Source organism: Pteronotus mesoamericanus, unplaced genomic scaffold, assembly GCF_021234165.1.
Source record: "Pteronotus mesoamericanus isolate MK-2021 breed Mesoamerican mustached bat unplaced genomic scaffold, CSHL_Meso_final contig_657, whole genome shotgun sequence".
NCBI lineage: Eukaryota > Metazoa > Chordata > Mammalia > Chiroptera > Mormoopidae > Pteronotus > Pteronotus mesoamericanus.
The window spans coordinates 13069349-13090248 of record NW_026555229.1 but is presented as its reverse complement, the minus strand read 5'-3'; the positions used below and the strand labels follow the sequence as shown (position 1 = coordinate 13090248).

Genomic DNA, 20900 nt, shown 5'->3' with positions numbered 1-20900 from the left:
GCCAGCTCACAGTCACACAGCTCACCCATTCCTCCCCTGAGCATCTCAAAAAGAAGACAAAAACAAACAAAAACGACATGAGGTGTCCCCTCAGATTACTGGTGTCAGAGAAGTGACGCTGCTCCCTGCTGGATCTGCAGAGCAGGGAGGTCCAGCCAGAGGCACCTCAGCCCTCACAGAACTCCCAAGACCACAGGACACCCGGAGGCCAGCCCGGGCCAGCCATGGTTGTCACCCTCTGTCCCCGGCATACCTGCCTCTGTCCCAGAAGCAGTTTTGATAAAGTCGACAAAACAATCAGATCAGGAAGAGCTGAGACAGGGATGGACAGACTTTGTTCATCCTTTTCATACTTCAAACTTTAAATAAAAAATACGTTCTGCTGCTTCCCTAGCCTCCCAGAATAAAACTGCAAACATTTTAAATCACAGGACTATACAAGCACATATGCCATGAGCTGTCAGATTGACCAACACCACCTCCCCCCCCCCCCCCGCCGCCATCTAGTAGCTTCTGGAAAACCACACCGTACACACAAGAGACCGTGACAGAGGAAAAAGCAAATAGCTTCTTAGTACATATTATTATAAAATTGTTTTTGAATATTCAGATCTCCTGAAAGGGTCATGGGGATTAGTTTACAGCTACCAGGACCTGTAGTTGTCTCACTAGATTCACCTAAGGCTGTGGCCACAGAAGACCCTGGGAGCCCCCATTCTTAGATTTAGAAGCAGAAATGACAAATGTTCATGCCCTTTCTCACCCCCATTCCTCCCTCCCATCTCACTGACACCCAGAAAGTAAACAGCGCTTTGCCCAGCCAGCCCTTCACTAGAGCTAGATTAGGATTATTTCTCTCTCTGCAAGAGAGGAGGTCCTAAAAGCCCCAGCCAGAACAGCCAGGGTGGACTGTGCTGCAGTCTCAGAGAACATGAGTTGGTCCCTAGGCCTCGCTGGAGCACCCCTCAGTCACTGGAGAAAGATGAAGTGCAGGAAGATGAGGGTAGCCCCCCTCCACTCTGTCTTCCGGGGCATTTCAGGGCTGGAGGAGCACTTGGCTTTCCTTTGTTTCAGCAGCTCAACTCCCCAAGAAGAAACTTCCTCCAGTGGAGGGCAGAGGACAGCAGAATGGGTGTCCTGTCTCAGCCACGCTGATGCCTTGGGTGCTTCCCTGGGTCCTGTCTTCTTTTTCCAACCAGATGAAGAGCTCAGAGCCAGGAAGAGATGAGCCTTTCTTTCCTTTCTTTTCTTTCCACTGTTCCTTCCTTCCTTTTTTTCTTTCTTTTGTTCTTTCTTTCCTTCTTTTTTCCCCTTCTTTTCCTTTCCTTCCCTTGCTTTCCCTTCCCCTTCTCCTCCTTTCCTTTCCTTTCCTTGCTTTCCCCTCCTCTTCTCATCTTTTCCTTTCCTTTCCTTCCCTACCTCCCTTCCTTTTTTCCTTCCTTCCCTCCTGTCTTCTCTCCTTCCTTCCTTCCTTTTTCCCACTGGCTTCCTCCAGAACTGAATGCTCAAATTCAGAAGATTCTGAATCATTATAAAGTTCTGGCAGATTGCATCCCTATTAAATCCTCTGGGCACTTGAGTGACAGTCCTGAGATATGAGAGCAATAGAAAGATTGGCAATCCACAAGGATTCTGCACCACCCAGCAGCCTATAGTAGCAGACTGATTAGGACTCAAACCCTTGCCACTACACCACCTCGGCTATACAGCCCAGGCCATGCTGTTTAAGCCCAGACACACATGATTTATTTATGAAATGCAATACCACCTACCTCCCTGGAAGTGGTGAGCCAATGAGGTTAACGCATGTCACACACACAGTAGAGACCCCAGCACCTAATAAAATGTCGGCTAAGGCTTCCCTTCTTCTTTCTTCCAAATGGGAATCATTGTCATCAACAGCTGGTGAATGCTCTTTCTAACCATAGTAACACAGAAACTTCTGAATGGAAGATGAAGGAGACCCGTATCCTGGTTTTGTCTATAAGCCTTAGAAACATTAAGTCTGTTTTGGTTTCATTTAGTAAAATTAACAAATTTCTGTTCCCAGTCTATCTCCTCTCAATGTTCAGGTTGCTATGATGTCTCCACTCGGTTTCCAGTTGCCTTTTTGTTTCTTGTGCCTCCCACATAAGTCAGCTGAGATTACTATGCAGCTAAATGTAATTTCATGTCCAAAGAGCCTTATGCTGAAAATGGATGCATGTTCCACCTTCCTTCCCTCCAATTATTCCCAACCCTGCTCTCCCATAGACATGTCAACTCTAGAGTAAGTGCAGTTAGTGCAGCTTACCTCGTAAGGATCTTCTCACTTCCTGGGGGTGCAGGAAATGTGCCCCTCACGGCTGGCTGTCCTGCTTCAGCACCACCGTCAGGCACTTCTGCCTTTGTCACAGCTCAGAGATGGGGCCACACCTGAAGCCAATGAGTCCTGTCCCAAGAGTGGCCAACAAGCTATCCTGGAAACTTTGAACCTGTTGCAATAGAAGTTCAAAGGTAGAAGTTACCTGTTTAAACACTTGTAGTAACCTCTGACAGTGAGAAGTGTAGGATTTGGCAAAAGGTAAAAACAGGAGACTGTTATGCAATGGACTTAAGAGGAAGGAAAAAAAAGTCCTCAGCAAAGAAAGCTAACATTTAATAAGCAAAACCCTTTGTAGAACCCATACCTCTGGGGGAGAAAAGAGGGGAGATGGGGCTTTGCATCTGCTTTTGGGGCAGAATACTTGAGATTGCCATAGGAAAAGAAAGATCTAGAGAAATATAGGGGGAAAAAAGCACTCCCTGAATTTGGAATGAGAGTAAAATGAGTAGCCACTCTAATTGTTATTCAAGCTCTAACTTCAAGGTTCCAATAAAGAGAGGCCTTCAGTCTTCTAGAAGGGGCCAGTGACCCCTCCAGAATTAGAACGTCTCTGAACAACCAGATAAGACAAATCATTCTAGAGTCCAGACTGAGGCACCAGCCTCACTAGGTCCCATTTAGAATGCAGAATCCTGGCTCCAGGCTGCAGCACCCATGGCTTAGAAAGGCCCCAGAGGGAGCAGGGTTGCTACTGCATGGCTGTTCAGCTTAGCCTAGTCCCTCTTTCCATTTGGCAGTCACTAGCCTCCGTATCGATTCCAAAATCTTGAAGGCTACAAGTCACCATTACTAAACACACATGGTTAGTGGAGGTGAAAGAGTCACCTGGAGATTGTTCCATTTTTATTTTACAGGGGATGCCAACGAGGCCTTTTCTGGTGAAAGAAATAGCTCAGAAACACACAACGAAGGACAAGACCTGCCCCCAGGACACAACCACTGCACTTCCTCTGCCCCACATGGTGTTGCATCTTTGGTAAGTGTTCATGTCACCAAAGACCTTTGGTGACCAGCAGGCCTTTGACACTTGAACGCTCTCTGTGCTCCAGGCTGCAGATATTCATGAAAATGATGCATTAGCTTTCTGCTAATTGCAACTGGTCAGGTGGCCAATATCAAAATTAGAAGCCAATACCATTTCCTGCTGCCTTCTGCGTGTAGGAATGCTTACCACCTTAACAAAGAGGCTCTTATTAGGCCAGGTCCTCATCCAGCTCTTGGGTGCATTAACTTTTTAAGGTTACTTCTCTCCACAGAGCCCGAGTCTTGCTTTGGTACCTGAGAGAAAAGGTCTTCTAAGAGGTAGCTAAAGAAGGTAGAGTTTAACAGGAACTGGAAGCCTGAGTCCCACTTGATTGGACAAAGGCCAGGTTGTGGTAAGTTGTAAACAACTTCTGATGCCACACTTTCAAGAGCAAGATGCTCCAAGCCAGTGGTTCCCAAACTTCAGCATCACAATCCCCTGGAGAGCTTGTTACAACACAGATTGCCAGGCCAGTGCCAGAGTTTCTGGTTCTGTAGGCCTAGGGTAAGGCCTGAGAATGTGCATTTCTAACAATGCCAGGTGATATGGATACTGCTGGTCTGGGAACCATACTAGGAACTCACTATTAGCATCAGTGTTCCATAAGGCCACCCTATGTTCAATGGACTCAACAACTGGAATGTTAAAAGGAACAGTGTTTGGGGTAGGCTTGGCTATGCTGATCCTGGAGTTGGGAGGACACCTTAACACAGAATGGAACTCATACGTATCTTACTCAAGGTCAGCAGGTGAGCCAAGTCCCTCAATAGTGTCTGGCAATAGCAGGAGGAACTGCTACTCGCTGTCCCACTCCTCCTTCATGTAAGTGTAAATCAAAGCCACAAGGCATCACAGGGAGACAATCCATTAGTGGGTATGAGTGTAGGGGTTTAGAGGTGTAGGGGGAATCACCTGACCTAACATTCTTAACTTTATTCTCTTTAAAAGAATGGAGGGAGAAAAACAAGGAAAGAAACATTGATGTGAGAAAGAAACATCAATCGGTCATCTTTCGTACATGCCCCTATCAGGGATCAAACTCACAACCTAGGCATGTGCCCTGACCTAGAATCAACTGGCAAGCTTTTGCTTTGTGGCACAACGCCCAAAAAACTGAGCCACGCCAGTCAGGGCACCTTAACTTTATTTTTTAAGGTACTTGAGACCCCAGAAGCTGAAGTAGCCAGCCTGAGTAAGCCGTTGATTCTTTGTGGAGGGAGTCCAGGACCCAGGTCTCCAACGCCTAGCACACTATACCATCCCTTGATAAACCACTGTTTCCTGTAGCATCTCTCAAAAAAAAAAAAAAAAAAAAAAAGAAAAGAAAAAAGAAAGAAAGAAAGAAGTGTTAGGCTTGGTTAAGCTTCTTTGAAACATCCTTCTGTCCTGCTGTCCTTCCCACAGCTGTATTCAGTTAGAATTCAATAAAAAAGATCATTCTTTTAAGATTGGGCATCCCATAGCCCCTAAAAAGGGCAAACCTTCATTTTTCCAGGCCATTCATAGGTCAGGTGCTCCAGGTGTTGAAGAGCCTGACCCACAGCTGCGGTTCTGATACACTTTCACAGGCTGCTCTGGTTGGTTTGTGTACATTCCCTCCCCTTTCCTGGAGACAAAGGAACCACGCATGGTAGAAGACCAGAGGCCCACATTCCAGAACTTTGTAACTGAAACAGGAACCAGTCAAGATGCTTCTTAGGATGGCGGCTGACAGCTCTTCAGAAGCAAAAAACAGGCTTTCTCTGTTTCCGAAAGTAGAAACAGACAGACCTTGTCAGTGGGTAAAATTTACACAATGCCACTGTGTTTGTATAGCTCCTCCTGGTTTATCAAACACTTCCAGACTGAACAAACCTGGGAGGCATGAGGACAATACTCCAGTGACTGTTGGGAGCCAGATCCCACGTCAGGGACTTCATTTGGCCCTCACAGGGAACTTGCCAGGTAGTTACAATTTGTACAGATGAGGGAATAGAAATTCAAAGAAGGTTCATCACTTTGCTGATATCCTATAGCTTGATCATGTGGTCATAATGGTGGTGCCGGCCACCAAATATTATTTTTGTTTTTATTAAATCATTTTTAAATTGTTACTCTATTACATTGTCCCAATTTTTCTCCCTTTGTCCTCCTCCACCCATCCCACCCCCTACTCCCGTAGTCAATTCCCACACTGTGGTCCATGCCTGGGGGTCATTCAGCATGTTCTTTGTATTGTCCCTTCTTCCCCTTCTTTCCACCATTATCCCTTTCCACCCTCCTCTCTGGTCACTTTCAGTCTGTTCCATGTTTCCATGTCTGTGGTTCTTTTCTATTTTGTTCGTTAGTTTATTTTGTTCATTAGATTCTCCCTACAGGTGAGATCAGATGGTATTTGTCTTTCACCGACTGGCGTGTGTGGAGGGAGATGAATCAGTCAGGACACTAAATATCTTTTCAGCATTTTAAGGGGGTGTTTCCAAATGGCCGACAGCACTAAAGCAAATGAAGTCCTTCTAGAGAAAAGTGGAATTTGCCCTTCTGTGCTCAGAATCCAGAGATCCATCTTAAACCCCTCACTCCTCTGCTTTAGAATGTTTCCTTAGATTTAGATTATGGAACAATTATTCACCAATGCTCATGGTAAGCGTTCCAGATGAGGACAAAGAAGAAACTTGGAGATGAAAAGAAAGAAGAAAAGCATAAGCTGTCCAGAGTGGCTGGGGCATGTGGGGCACAGGGGCGCTTAGGTGCGTGCACAAGGATCTTGGGCTGCTTTGATGGCTAAGGCAAGACTTCAGAAGACAAGCAACATGACCCAAGAAGAAAGGAAAGCAGCGCCCAACAGGTATAGGCTAAATCAGTTCATGTTTACTTAGCAGTGATGGATCAGAAAGAAAGGAAGTGAGTTGTCCCGCCCTACAGTTAGCTGCATAGTGGGGCAGAGGTTGTGATGGTACAAAGGGAGCCTAAAGAAAGCTGTGGCAGACTGACCTTTAGCTTTCTACATGGCAGAGCTGATGCTGAAGTTTACTCTTCTACTGAGATGTGAAAGGAAGGGGCGAAGTCCTTTAAACACTTAACAAGGACGCCGTAAGTGAGTATTCCACTTATCGGAATGCTATACCCACCCTTTCCTTAGTTATCTGATGTTTCAAAAGGCTAACTCAAAGTACATCGTACAGGGTAGAAATCTTGTGTTCGCGTACCATCTCTTTTCGGAAGGTCTTTAGGGTGGTCATGATTGCAGACCATATGGTGGCACTGTGCCAAGAATTTTGTCTGCAATATCTTATTTAACCTCACAGCAACACTGTTAAGAAATTATTGTTATTATTCTGTGGAAGGGGAAAGGTTAAGAAAGGCCAAGTAACTTGCTAAAGGCATGTAACTTGCAGCTGGCACAGCCTCAGAGTCAGTTTTTGAGCCCAGGTAATCATGAGTCCAGAGCCCAAGCACGTATCTATGATTGTGTATGACCCATTCCATTAACTCCCTTGTAATCTTGTGCATTTCTATGTGCATTTCTTTCAGGAACTTTCACTGGTTTCTCAAAGAAAGTCAGGAAACATTGTCCTAGAAGAAACAGGATCCAAGGCCAACCACATAGACCCGAAACCAAGGGTGGAGCAAGAGCTACCTTTTCCCTTCTGCTTGGATGTCCTCCCTGAGCTCATTTCCCACACAGAGCCTTGCTTCACACAACTGGAGAGGGAAATGCACCACCCATTCAGCTGTGCACCCCCCAACCCCCAGCTATTTCTGCCTAGTTGTCTGCTGTCCTGTGAGTGCCCACAGCTCTATGCTGGACTCTGCTCTCAGTCCGGCGCCATGGGGCCTCACAGTGCACCTGGGGGAAGCTGGACCCACATTTAATGTCTACATCAGCTCATTTTGCTCAACTTGGGTTACTGACAGCAACAGCTTGGGCTCCCGAGCTCTTCAGGTCACTTGCTCATTCTTTGCAGGAAGGAAGTGTTACTTAAGCACTTGCTTGATGAGAAAAGTGTTTTCACAGGTTGCAAGAAAACCTTTCCCCAACCCCAGATACGTGACTCCTCCCTCAACCCTGACAACTGCTACACAGAACAAATTGCCTTGCAGGCTTAGATCTGCCTGAGCTTCCCAACAGACCAGACACGGCACACTGATGGGCTAAGAGATACTGACCCCTTAGCCCTTGGAGTGACCAGGTGTGCTCATGGGTGGCTTCATGTAGGAGTCTCAGTGTGCCATGTAAATACTAGTATTCTTAGGATCATCATGTCCACAAGGTTGGAACACAGTGACACAGGCCAGCTACTCCTGTATCAGCAAGAACTTCTCAAGAGCATTTGAGAATCAGATGTTAGTTCTAAGTTCCCAGACCCTTCAACAATCTCAGGGAAATAGCACTATCTCGCAGCAGGTTAGAAGGGAAGCCCACGGTGAAGATGCAGACCTGCACCATGCAGGACTGAAACCAGTAGCCACATGTGAACTTGAAACGAGGCCAGCCTACGCTGAGATACGTTTAAGTTAAAATGCACACCAAATTTTGGAGACTTAGTATGAAGAAAATTACATAAAATCTCAATAAGACATTGATTATATGTTGAAATGATAATGTAGATTATAGTAGGTAAGTAGTATTGTCTGTCCCTCTTCCTTTTTTAAATGTGTCTGCTGAAAATTTCTGAAGAGTGTTGCTCACACTTTGTTTTTCTTGGACAACACTGATTTAGACCAAAGTTTCTCACGCTTAATACCTATACAATATAAGTAAAAGGTGGTGTCACCCAGTGGCAGCGGTGAGCATGTTGTGACTTGAGGACAGCCCTGTGTTTAACCTGTTTCTCTGATGTCTGTAGTAGTAATTGTTTGTTCTCTACGATTTGCATAGCATCCATCCAATGGTGTGTATGATCTTGACCGAAGCAATAGTCCCTTAATTATAAAACTGCTACTACTCTCTCACTGCTCTTCAATGCCAGGCACCATGTCATATGCTCTCCCTCTGTCTCGGCTTTGTCTAGTCCTCTCCTGAGCTCAGGAGAGTGATTACTAATGAGGAAATTGAGGTTCAGAGAGTGCATAACTTGTGAAAGCCAGCTCAAGCCTCATTTCCAACCTGTACTTCCGACCACTCTGCCACACTGCTTCCTACAGGGTGGGATGGGAGAAACCTCCTATAGGAGCATTGATACTTGGGGGTGTCTGCCAACCCTTTCCCCTCACCAAGCCTTTGAGGACATTGTCCTCTGTGTGGCAGCCTTGGTTTGGTTCCCTGGGTTCACGGCATGGAGAGCAAGTCTGAGTGCCTGGCTAGGGAACTATTTGGGAAGCTTTAACATGAGCAGAGTGGAAATGAAAGGAAATGGGAAGGTTCTGGTCTCTCCAGATAAAAAGCTCAGGAGGTTGGATGAGTCAGAAGAGACATCCTGTCTCCCTTTAGAGAAGCCAGCTAGACGGCAAGCCTAGTGCCACACTGGTCCCTGGTGGGCTCAGACAGAGAAACCTATCATTCTCATGGGTTAAAAGTGTGTAACCAGCAGAGAGAAATGTATTAAGGCAAGGACACATTCTTCATTCTTTATTTGAGACACTGACGACAAGACGCTTTTGGAAAATCACAATTTTCTGAAAAGTGGCTTTGGAAGTAATTACATCACTGCCAGTCACTCAGTATCTTTGCTTACAGAGTAGCAGGAGCAGGCAGTTGCCCCACCTCCCAAGGGCTTTCTGAAAATTTTTGCTCTTCTGGCTCAGGCTTTACTCAGGGGAGGGGTCTTAATCTGGGAGGCAGGATCAAAGACCACAACACAAATATTCAGATCTGAAATCTGGCATTTAGAGCAAACCAACCTGCTAAACTTCAGGTTATATTTGTAGCCAGAAGAAAGCTGGAAAATATGGATTAGAAGCCCCAGGCTGTCAAAAGCAACTGCTCAGGTGTCAAAGACACATTCCTGGTGGGAAGAGGTGAGAAAAGGATCAAACATCACAGGCCAGAGGAAGAGTCTCTTTCAGCAGCCCGGAATAAATACTGGGTGGCGGAAGCATATAAGAGACAGGTGGAGTCCCTGGAAGGGAGGGTCTCTTCCTCTCACACAAACCTCCTCAGAAACAGGACCAGAATGTCCCCATCAGACAGCCAAGGCCAGTGCCACATCCCTGGCCTCTCCCTGGCCCTCAAGGTGTAGTGCATCCATGGTTACCTAAAAGAGTGGCTGTTGGATCCAAGGAAGTTGCTTCATTACAGGCCTGAGAAATATGATCTTCTGCATCCTACAAGTTCAGCCTTCGCTCCACTTTCCTATGGCTTCTCAAACATTTACTCACTAGGAGCTTCACAGTCAGCGAAGTTATCTCAGCTATTTACAAAAGAGGAGAACACAACAGGGAAGTTTGATATTTATGCCCTGACCGGAAATAGCCACCCTTTTACTCGCTCCTATTTCTGGGAGGGTCTGTGCAAGGCATGCTAGATCTTCAGGAATGGCTCCCTTTAGGAACCCATAAGCAAGATCTGGAAAGAAACTTGCTGTCACCACTGAGTGTGGGGTACTTGATTAGTGATGAAGCCACCAGAGTGCTAGGATTTTAGGGCAAGAAGCTGGTAAGGTCAGGGGCCTCTGCCCCCTGCTGTTTCCCCATTTCACAGGAAAGGCCATGAAGGCTCAGTTACAGTCTCATTCACTTGGGGAAGCCTGAGGCTGATGCTTTTTTAAAGAAGACACCGAGAGATGCATGTGTAAGGGCAGGAGTGAGAGCTGCCTCTTCTTTGTCTTTCCCTAGGACATTAGAGGCTCAGCTCACTCTTCCAAGATGGCCACATTGCTTTTCCTGCCTCTTGCCTTCTGGATGAGTTTGAACCCACACATTCTAAACCTTCACTTTTTCTTTAAATATGGTCAGACCCCTGATTTACAGATTGAAGCGGTGCAAGGGGAAAGCAGGAGGGAAAGACAGGCAGCTAGAAAAGTGCTAGAGTTTTATGAAGACCCCAGCACTCTGGGTACAGCCAGACCTTGGATGCTAAACAGCTGGCCCCATATCTGATTTATGGCCAGGCTGGTCAGCATCGAGGAAACCGTAAATCAGGCAGAAAGAACCCTCCCTCTGTGATTGTCTCTTCAGGAAGTGGAGATAGGACAAAGCAGCTAAGAATGAAAGCACCACCCCCACTCATATAGGGAACCAACTTCTGCACCTCTGCTGGACATACTCTTGTTCGATGGCATTGTTGGGTGAAACAACATTGCCTCTCCCTGCAATCACCATGCGACTGGAAGCTTGCAGGCATAAGAATCTCTCAGAAGGAGAAAGGACTGGAAAAAAATGTGGAGAACATCATGCTCTCTCTAGCAGCCACAGTCCCTTTAAGTTCCACTGAACTTATAATTATAAGTGGGCAGGCCTGTTTCTATGGCAATGGGTTCCAGGTGATCCTCATCATTGGGACGACAGCATCTCTCTCTCCTTCTCCGAGGCGGATGGTAAAATGAAGGGGGCTGAACTCCACAGAGAATAGCTAGATCCCCCAGAGGAAAATCCAGTGCCTTGAAGTGCGAGGGTGCAGGCCAGTGTGAGACAAATGCTCCCCACCTGGGAATTCAGACAGTGTGAGTTCAACACCTATGCCCTCACTCCACAAATGCAGGTTTATTTGTAATGAAAACTTTTACTTTTCTTTCTTATTGCAGATGTTAAGACAAAAAATATGAAAATCAAGATAAGCAAAGAGAATAAAAGTACTCATACTTTCCACCATCCAGAGAGTACCACTTTTAGAGGTTAGGTATGTGTAATCTTTGCTATGCAAACTGTGTACTTTGAAAAAACAATAAAAAGAGAATACTGTACATGTTGTTTTGTAGTGTGCTTCCTCAGTTAATACATTGTAACTATTCTGCTACGTATAGAAAGGCACTCATTTTTAATGACTGCCTGCTCCTCAGTCATGTAGATTAACTATATGTCATTTATCCAGGCCCCTGCTGTTAGACATAAGATTTGTGTCTGATTTTTGACTCTTAAAAAAAAAAAACGGTGTAGTAAAATCTTATCATACGATCTTATTTCTTTAGAATTAGTCTCCAAAGTTGGAATTCCTGAATCAAAGATCCATATATTCTTACAGCTTCTGAATTCACATTGAAAAAATGGCTATCAACACCTACCAGCAGGGTATGTCTGCTTCTTAAATTCCCACCGAAGCGGACCTTTGTCAGTATTTTCTCATGGTTTTGATCATGCTCACATGTCAGCACTTAGGAATACAAAAAAAATTACTTATGCTTATCATGATTAATATTAATTTGCATATATAAAGGCTCCGATCTGAGGATCCAAAGAGGGGCATACGTAATCACCTGACCTCAAAGATTTCTCAGAGAAAGGAAATCTGTAAACACAAAGAACCTAAAATTATCCAGAGTGGGAGTACAAATTTTAAGATGGTTATATATGGGGTAGGGAGAAGGCACACAGAATGTATAATAAAGTATTGTTCCCCGAATCCCGGTTTTGCAATCATGACTTAGGTGGCGACACACTCATTTTAGGGAGCGCTCCCTTATTGAATTCTTTCTAAATGTGAGGCATTGTGCCAGGTAAATATATAATTTCACAATTTCTTTATAACCACTGTTGGAAAAGAACATTGTTAAACTAATTCTGAAGTTAATAAACCAAGGCACAGGTTTGAACTGACTTGCCCAATGTCCCATATATCAGGCAAGCATCTGAACAACAACAAAAATCCATGGACTTCTGTCTATGATTAGATTGAGGATATCTTTAGACTCAGTCAACTTTGCAAACTGATGCCAAGCTGTCCTAGTAGAAGAGAGAGAGAATCTGAAGCTCATTGAAGAAGCTATGGTGAATTTGGTTTGGAGAAAAGATACTCCTCCAATAGGTGGACCAGAGCGAAGGCTCAGTTATCCCGGTCTGGAGGCTTGCCGCTGAAGGAGGATAAGTAGAGAGTAGTTATCAGCTCTTCTTTTCCTCTTCGCACTTCAGAATGTCTCAGAGCTTCTCAAACATTAGTGTCCTTCAAGATGCATGAGAGTCTGTTAATTGCAGTAAACTGAAGACTGCTTCAGCGGGTCTGGAGTGGGGGCCTGGAATCTGTACTTTTACCCAGGATAGACTGATGTAGGTAATCCTGAGATCAAGCTTTGAGAGTTAGTGTTCATTCATTAGAAGACTCTCCCTGATGTCCTTGGCCAGTGTGAGGGGCATAGGCTATGCTAGGTGTGAGTAAACGCTTGCACAGCCATTAACTCACTTATTCTAGAAGAATTATAAGATTAATGCAACAGGTGATCACTATCACTGTGAAATCAACATCATCAATCATTGTCATCATCACCATTACCTAGCTTGGAGAAGTGACTCTTCTTGCGCAGGCATTGTTCTGAGTGCTGGACTTGTATCACCTTGTTTAATCCTTACAATATTATTTAGAGGAAGCTCCCGTTACATTTTTAATCCCCCATTTTATCCGTGAGAAGATGAAGGCATAGGGAGAGGAAGTAACATGACCTAGGTCACACAACTAATATCTGGTGAAGTCAGAATTTCAGCCTAGGTGATCTGCCTACAATGGAGTGGTTCCATGTTTCTTATTTAGCTAGCAGAGAGGGATCCCAGGGCTGGGAGCCACTGGGGTTATGCACTTTGCCCAGGACCATAAAGTTTGTCGGTGGTGTCCCTGGATCAGTTACCAGGGACTTGCAGACGCCCTGCCCTAACCTTTTTCTGCAAGACTGCTGCTTCTAGATGTGTTAGGACAGATTCTGAAAAGAAAACATTCTGGCTAATTAATGGCACTGAATAGAAACCAAGCTGCAGTCCTCAGGGAGCGCAGCACTACCATTTAAGCTCCTGACATGAGTGGTCAGGAGGCTGAGCCTCTCCGAGTCCTGCAGTACGCCAGGTGTTAGACACTCTCCATGGCTCCTGGCACAGGTGCTGAGGCCACACTTCGATCTAGGCTCTGTTTGGGGGTTGAATGCCATGGTGCGCACCCAATACTAGCTCTAATGCTCTTTGCCAGTGTGCTGGTGACTGGGCTTGAGGCCGCTAAACTCACAGTGGGCTTCCAGGCTCCCTGGGACATCTCCCTTCCATTCAGTGCACAAAGGCTGGGTGCGGGCCTCCAGATTGCTATGGACAAGATCAACTCAGAGTCCGTGGACCTCAGGAACTTCAGCTGGGGGTTCACTTACACCAACTCAACCTGCAGCACCAAGGAGTCTCTTGCTATTTTCACCAACCAGGTCCAGAGAGAAGAGATTTCTGCCCTGTTTGGACCAGCATGCCCAGAAGCAGCAGAGGTATACAACCTTCTAAAACTCTGGCTGAGTTTCCATTGGAAGGGATGGTCTTAAAGATGATGACATAGATTTGAATTATCCCTTGACAAGGGTGGCATTATTAAAATAATCATTGTGTGGGTCTTGGGTACCATCGCTTTGAGATGTGGTTAGACCATGTAATTAGAACAGTTAATGCTGTCTTTAAAGAAACACTTTCAAATCCATAATTGTAAGTTCATTCATTAACCTGTTGATGTGTATTAACAAACTTGTTGATCGTTTGAACTTAGTGTTATTGCAGATAAACTCATTATTTATTCTAATGTTGTCAGCTACATGGATCAGGAAAATTGAGAAGAAAATTAATGTTTGGTTTTAAATAGAAAAATATCATTTGTGTAGGTTCCTCTTAGGTGTATAATAAATGATTCATTGATGGTAAAAGTAAGTGGGAAAGAAGGAAGCAGGACAGATTGTAATAAACTAGGGCAAGAAAATGAGAGAAGCCAATGACTTGTATCTGTTTAGTTAATGGGATTAGCCTTGTAGAAGTCCTCGGGTATCTTGTGCTTCGTTAGGTCTTGATGCAAAGCCTAAACAGAAAGGAACACCACAGTTCTCACTCACTGTGCAACTACCATTATGGGGGTTGTAGAATTAAGTTCACGTTTGAATCTGAATCTTGCTCTCTCCTGGAATTCCTCATTTGACACATTTCTCGCTGTCCACAGCCCACCCATTCTTCAAAGTCAAGCTCAAATGCCATAGAGCCTTTCTTCCCCCCTCCATCCTTACCTCTATGTCCCTAATTCTCAAATCAGAAGTAATTTCTTACCTTTATAAATTCCTATAAATCTATTGTCTATAAATAAGGAAAGGTTATTTAACTCTATAGCTATTTTCATATGTCTTAGTTCCTACAATAAATCCTTTAAGAGCAGGGTCTGCAAAGTTTCTTATAAATAGTAGGCTCATAGTAAAAAATGAATGAGAAATTAATAAAGAACAAATTGAGAAAGAAACACCAGGAGAGTGAATAGTAGCTCTGAGTGTGAGGTCTGAATTCATTTTGCCTGTATTTCAATCCTTCTCCACTATTTGCTAGCTTTGTAACTTACACCCTGTGCCCCCATGTTTTCATCTATAATGTGGGGCAATGATAATGCCTACCCCATAGAAACATTTTAAAAATTGAGATGATATATGTAAGCTCTTAGCAAAGTGCTTGGCACACAGTAAGCTCTCAATGAATGATCACTATTGTTATTCTTGTCCTGAGGCCTTGCATCTTCATGTTGGATACAAGATATTATCATCAATATTCCAAAAGATAGGCTCCAGCAGGACCCGCTGAGTCACTGAATTCAAAATTCATGCAGATACCTTACAATGTAGTTTGAGTGCAGCATAAACTCAATTATGAAAAGCCATCTTCTTGGTTTCTTTCAAGGTTATTGGTTTGCTGGCCTCTGAGTGGAATATCCCCATGTTTGACTTTGTTGGACAAACAGCAAAACTGGAGAAAGACTTCTTGTATGACACCTATGTGACAATTGTGCCACCCATGCGTGAAATTGGTGATGTGCTCCAGAAAAGTCTCCAATACCTGGGCTGGAAACACATCGGGATGTTTGGGGGTCACTCTGGCACTTCTTCCTGGGCTAGAATGGATGAGTTGTGGAGGGTTGTAGAGAATGAACTCAAATCCCATTTCACCATCACTGCCCGGGTCAGATACACCGACACTGATCCAGCCCTCCTGCAAGAGAATCTTAGGACCATGTCAACAACTGCCAGGGGTAAGTAGAAGAGGTCTCCTATTGCTTACGTCTGGAGAGACAAATAGGAAAAGCATACAGGAACTCTTCATTCTGCTATGGGTGTAAAAAGCAGATGGAACTCTGCAGCTCAGAGGATGCAAAAATTAATGATATATAAAAACAATTTTTCTTTTTGATTGACACCGCCACCATTGACAACAAATATTTTTTAATCTAAAGTGAAATCCTATATGCTACAGTGTTGTGATTCATTGACTACATTCTGATAGCATCTTCCATGTGGACTGGGGCCTGGGCTTGGGCTGTCATTACATGGGCCCTGGACACAGATAGGCTGGGTGCCAAACCAGCCTCTAATACTTGTTAGCTGTGTATCCCTGGGCAAATACCTTGACCTCTCTGTACCTCACATGCCTTATCTGGAAAGTGAAGGTAGTCATCGTCCTACCTCACAGAAACATGAGGACTGCATAAGGTCATGCCTTTAAAGTTTTTAGTACTATATCTGGACATAGTAATTGGTCAGCATATGATAGCAGTTAGTTTTGTTGTGGTACTTATAAGGCTCCGTTTTCTAGCCTGAATTAGTAACTGACTTATTTCTGTTCTTCAACAAACTAAGGCTTTCTGGTTCTGGCACTTTGAGACTTGCTGACCCTTGACCTGGGGTGCGACCTGTAACGCCATGGCGTGTCACAATTCACTGAAATAGTGCCTGTCTGACTTAGTTCCGTAAGGGCACGGGCCCTCTGTCTTGCTCATGGCTGCATCCTGTGCTCAGTCACACAAGGCTTGGCACATAGATGGAGCTCAGATTAATAGATTATTAATTTACCTCATTGAAAGAACGCCACTGTTTCGTTCGTGTGTTCTCAAAACGCATGCTGAGGAGTTTGAATGGAAGAAAATTACCATGGCCCACATCTTCCCCTCCTCCCATCCCAACTCAAACATCTGAATGCTCCTGACTCTAGGTCCTCCTTTCACTCCTCCTAACAGTGTGGCTGAGGATTAGCAAACCAGATCTCTTGTTCTGAGCCAATGAAACAGAGAGACCAGAGCACACAGATGGCCTTAGCCTTTTCTGACTTGGATCTGGGGAGAGAGCTGCTGTGTGGACTTGAGATCTGTAGGGCAAAACTGCCAGTGCGCACACTGCTGGTGGGGCTCTCTGGGAATAGTTTCGGGATTCCGCTTTCCTACAGCATGCTCAGGGAAAGAGAGAGTTCATGCCTCATTTGGGGCAGTGTCAGGCTAGACTTTAAAAAGCGCATGCATGTGTGCACATGATCACGTGTGCTTGCCTGACTCTTTTTTTTTTTTTAATCTTATAGTTATCATCCTAATCTGCAGCTCAGAGGATGCAAACATTATTCTGCTGGCTGCGGAGAACCTGGGACTCCCCACAGGAGGATTTGTTTTCATTGTTTTGCAGCAGTGGCAGGTGGGTGTCGATGACCCCCATATGGCTCCTGCAGTAGGAGCTAGGGAGTGTGGAGCAGTTGCTAAGTGCCAGGTGCAGTGGCTCACTGGAGACTTAGCCCTAAGAGGCAGGCACTCTTGTGTCTTCATCTTAAGGCTGGGAGACCGGGGCTGAGCTGGGAGAACTTACGCAGTGTTCTTTTGCCCAGTGAGTGAGCCAGGCCTCGAACCTGGTGCTGACTCTTGGTAGTCTGTCAGCAAACACTGGCTGAGAAACTGTCACTCTTATCATGTAGCTCAAGTGGCACATCCTCCCTGTGTCCCTGTTGGAGTCCTAGCAAAGGCCTGGAGAGACCAACATACTGGTCCGATGAGGCTCTTCTTGGGTGAATGGGTTCTTTTGGTCATGATCGGAATGGTCAAATGTACCATGTGCCTACTGTGAGGAATGAGTTACATGTCTTACCTGCATTGCTGTGCTTAATATTCCCAAGATCCTTGTGAGGTCGATCCCATCAGCATTCCCACTTACAGATAGAAAACTGAGGCTTAGATATGTAAGGTAACTTCTCCAAGATCCCAGGGCTCCTGAGGGCATAGCTGGCCTTCCAAACTAGGCCTTTTGGACTCTGGGACAGAGCCCTTTGCCCCAACTCTGGCTCTGACTTATAGAGTAGTTACTGGATGCCAGACCCCACTGTGAGCACTTGATACACCAAGACGTATGTCAGCTCACACCACCCTGCACTCCCCCGGCACCATGCAGAGTTACTGCAATATTATTGACTACATTCCCTATGCTGTACTTTATGTCTCTATGACTATTTTGTAACTACGAATTTGTACTTAATCCCTTCACTTTTCTCACCCAGTCCTCCAGCTCCCATCCCGTCTGATAACCAGCAGTCTGTTCTCTGTATCTATGAGTCTGTTTTGTTTGTTTATTTTGTTCTGTAGATTCCACATGGAAGTGAAATCGTATGGTATTTTTCTATCTCTGTCTGACTTATTTCACTTAGCCTAATGCCCTCTAGGTCCATCCATGTTGTCAAATAGGGTAAGATTTCATTCTTTTTTATGACTGAGTAATAGTCTATTGTCTACGTGTACCATAGCTTTTTTTATCCATTGTCTATTGATGGGCACTTGGGCTGCTTTCATATCTTGGCTATTGTAAATAATGCTGCAATGAACATAGGAGTGCATGTATCTTTTCAAATTAGTGTTTTGGATTTCTTCAGATGTATACCCAGAAGTGCAATTGCTGGGTCCTAAGGTAGTTCTATTTTAATTTTTTGAGAAACCTCCGTAACGTTTTCCACAGTGGTTGCACGAATCTGCATTCCCACCAACAGTGCACGACGGTTCCTTGTCTCCATATCCTGGTCAGCACTTGTCATTTGTACATTTATTGGTGGTAGCCACTCTGACATGTGTCAGGTGGTATCTCATTGTGGTTGTAACTTGCATTTCTCTGATGATTAGTGATGTTGAACATCTTTTCATATGTCTATTGGCCATCTGTATCTCCTCTTTGGAGAAGTGTCTGTTTAGGCCCTTTGTCCAATTTTTAATTGGATTGTCTATTTTTTTGGTGTTGAGTTGTATGTGTTCTTTATAAATTTTGGATATAAACCCCTTATTGGATGCATCAGTGGTAAATATCTTCTCCCGTTCAGTAGGCTGACTTTTCATTTTGTTGTTGGTTTCCTTTGCTATGCTAAAAACTTTTAGTCACATGTGTTTATTTTTTCTTTTCTTTTCTTTGCTCAAGAAGATGTATCAGAAAAAATATTACTAACAGAAATGTCAGAGAGTTTACTGCCTATGTTTTTCTTCAAGGAGTTTTATGATTTCAAGTCTCACATTTAAGTCTTTAATCCATTTTGAGTTTAATTCTTGTATATGGTATAAGAATGTGTGGACTAGTTTCTTTCTCTTTTTTTTTATTTTTGCATGTATCTGTCCAATTTTCCCAACACCATTAAATAAACTTTCTTTACCCCATTACATGTTCTTGCCTTTTTTTGTCAAATATTAATTGACCATGTAGGTGTTGGTTTATTTCTGGGCTTTCTATTCTGTTCCGTTGGTCTGTGTGTCTGTTTTTATGCTAGTACCATGCTGTTTTGATTACTATGGCCTTAGTATAGTTTGATATCGGGTAGCATAGTACCTCCAACTTTGTTGTTCTTTCTCAAGATTGCTATGGTTATTTGAGGTCTTTTGTGGTTCCATATAAATTTTAGGATTATTTGTTCTGTGAAAAATGCCATTGGTATTTTGATAGGAATTGCCATGAATCTATGATTCCTTTGGGTAGTATGGACATTTTAACAATGTTAATTCTTTCTATCCATGAGCATGATATATGCTTCCATTTATTTGTATCTTCTTCAATTTCTTTCTTCAATGTGTTAGAATTTTCTGTGTATTTTTTGGATGCAATTTTATATGGGAGTGGTTTCTTATTTTCTCTTCCTAACAGTTCATTATTGTATATAAAAGTGCAACCTACTTCTGAATATTTATCTTGTATCCTGATAATTTACTAAATTATATGATCAGTTCTAGTATTTGTGTGTGTGTGTGTGTGTATGTGGAATCTTTAGTGTCCTCTCTATATAGTACCATGTAATCTACAAATAATGGCAGTTTTATTTTTTTCCTTTCCAATTTAAGTGTTTTTTTACTTTTTCCTGTCTGATAGCTGTGGGTAGGACTTCCAGGAGTATGTTAAATAAGAGTGGTGAAAGTGGACATCCCTGTCTTATCCCTGCTCTTAAGAGATGCTTATAGTTTTTGCCCATTGAGTATGATGCTGGCAGTGGGTTTGCCATATATGGCCTTTATTACGTTGAGGTATGTTCCCTCTATTTCCACTTTGCTGAGAGTTTTTATCATAAATCAGTGATAAATTTTGTCTAATGCTTTTTTTCATGTGCTGTATCACATTAATTTATTTGTAAATACTGAACTAACTTTGCATCTCAGGAATAAATCCCACTTGAACATGGTGTATGATCTTTTTCATGTATTTCCAAATTTGGTTTGCTAATATTTTGTTGAGGATTTTTGCATCTCTGTTTATCCAAGTTATCCGTCTATAATCTTTTTTTGGCAATGTCTTTTGTCTGGTTTTTGAATTGGGATAATAGTGACCTCATAAAGTAAGCTTGGCAGCCTTTCCTCCTATCAAATTTTCTGGAATAGTTTAAGAAGGATAGGTTTTAATTCTACTTTAAATGTTTGGTGAAATTCACCTGTGAAGTTATCTGGTCCAGCACTTTTCTTTGTTGTGAGCTTTTTGATTACTGCTTCAATTTCATTGGCTGTAATGGACCTGTTCAGATTTTCTGATTCTTTCTGATCCAGTGTTGGAAGATTGCATATTTCTAGGAATTTATCCATTTCTTCCAGACTGTTCAATTTGTTGGCATATAATTTTCATATTGTTCTCTTAAAATCCTTTGTGTTTCTGTGGTGTCAGTTGTCACTTCTTTTTCATTACTGATTTTATTTATTTGGGTCTCATTTTTTCTTAATAGGTCTGGTTTAAGGTTTATTTATCTTGTTTTATCTTTTCAAAAAAACATGAAATTGAATTCATGCTGCTTTTGAAAAGAAGAGCATAAATCCATTCTGTAAGTGTCCCCAATATAGATTTAAGTGGAAAAAACATTAAGCCACAGAACAGTATATAGCATGATACTATTTATGTAAAATGCAAACACGTACACGCAGCTCTGTACATGCTTAGAATGGATAGATACCTCTCCAAGAAGACAGGAGGGAGCAATAGGAAATTCAGGGAAGATCCTACTATCTTTCATACACACACACACACACACACACACACAATGAGTGGGTATTGCTTCCATTATAGTAATAATATAGGTAATAATGAAAATAACAAATGAATTAAGCCACAAGCAAAAAGTCTAGAACCAACAGTCCCAAGTTTTTAAAGTTTTTATTACCCTTGTTAAAAAGTAAGCTTTCTATATCTTAGCTGCTTGCCA

General features: G+C 43.4%; 2 protein-coding genes across 2 annotated transcripts in view; one reads left to right on the top strand and one right to left on the bottom strand.

Moving 5' to 3' along the window:
- Positions 1-2468, bottom strand: part of ACSL5 (acyl-CoA synthetase long chain family member 5) — a 41161-nt gene extending 38693 nt beyond the window's left edge. The window contains exon 1 of the mRNA XM_054581516.1: positions 2294-2468. The gene's annotated coding sequence lies outside the window, so the exon portion shown is untranslated. The remainder of the gene's footprint in view (positions 1-2293) is intronic.
- A 10931-nt stretch (positions 2469-13399) lies between these two features.
- Positions 13400-20900, top strand: part of LOC129077043 (guanylate cyclase 2G-like) — a 41650-nt gene continuing 34149 nt past the window's right edge. Inside the window, exons 1-3 of the mRNA XM_054581223.1 lie at positions 13400-13693; positions 15126-15474; positions 16791-16900. Of these exons, the coding sequence (XP_054437198.1) occupies positions 13400-13693; positions 15126-15474; positions 16791-16900 (753 nt within the window). The remainder of the gene's footprint in view (positions 13694-15125; positions 15475-16790; positions 16901-20900) is intronic.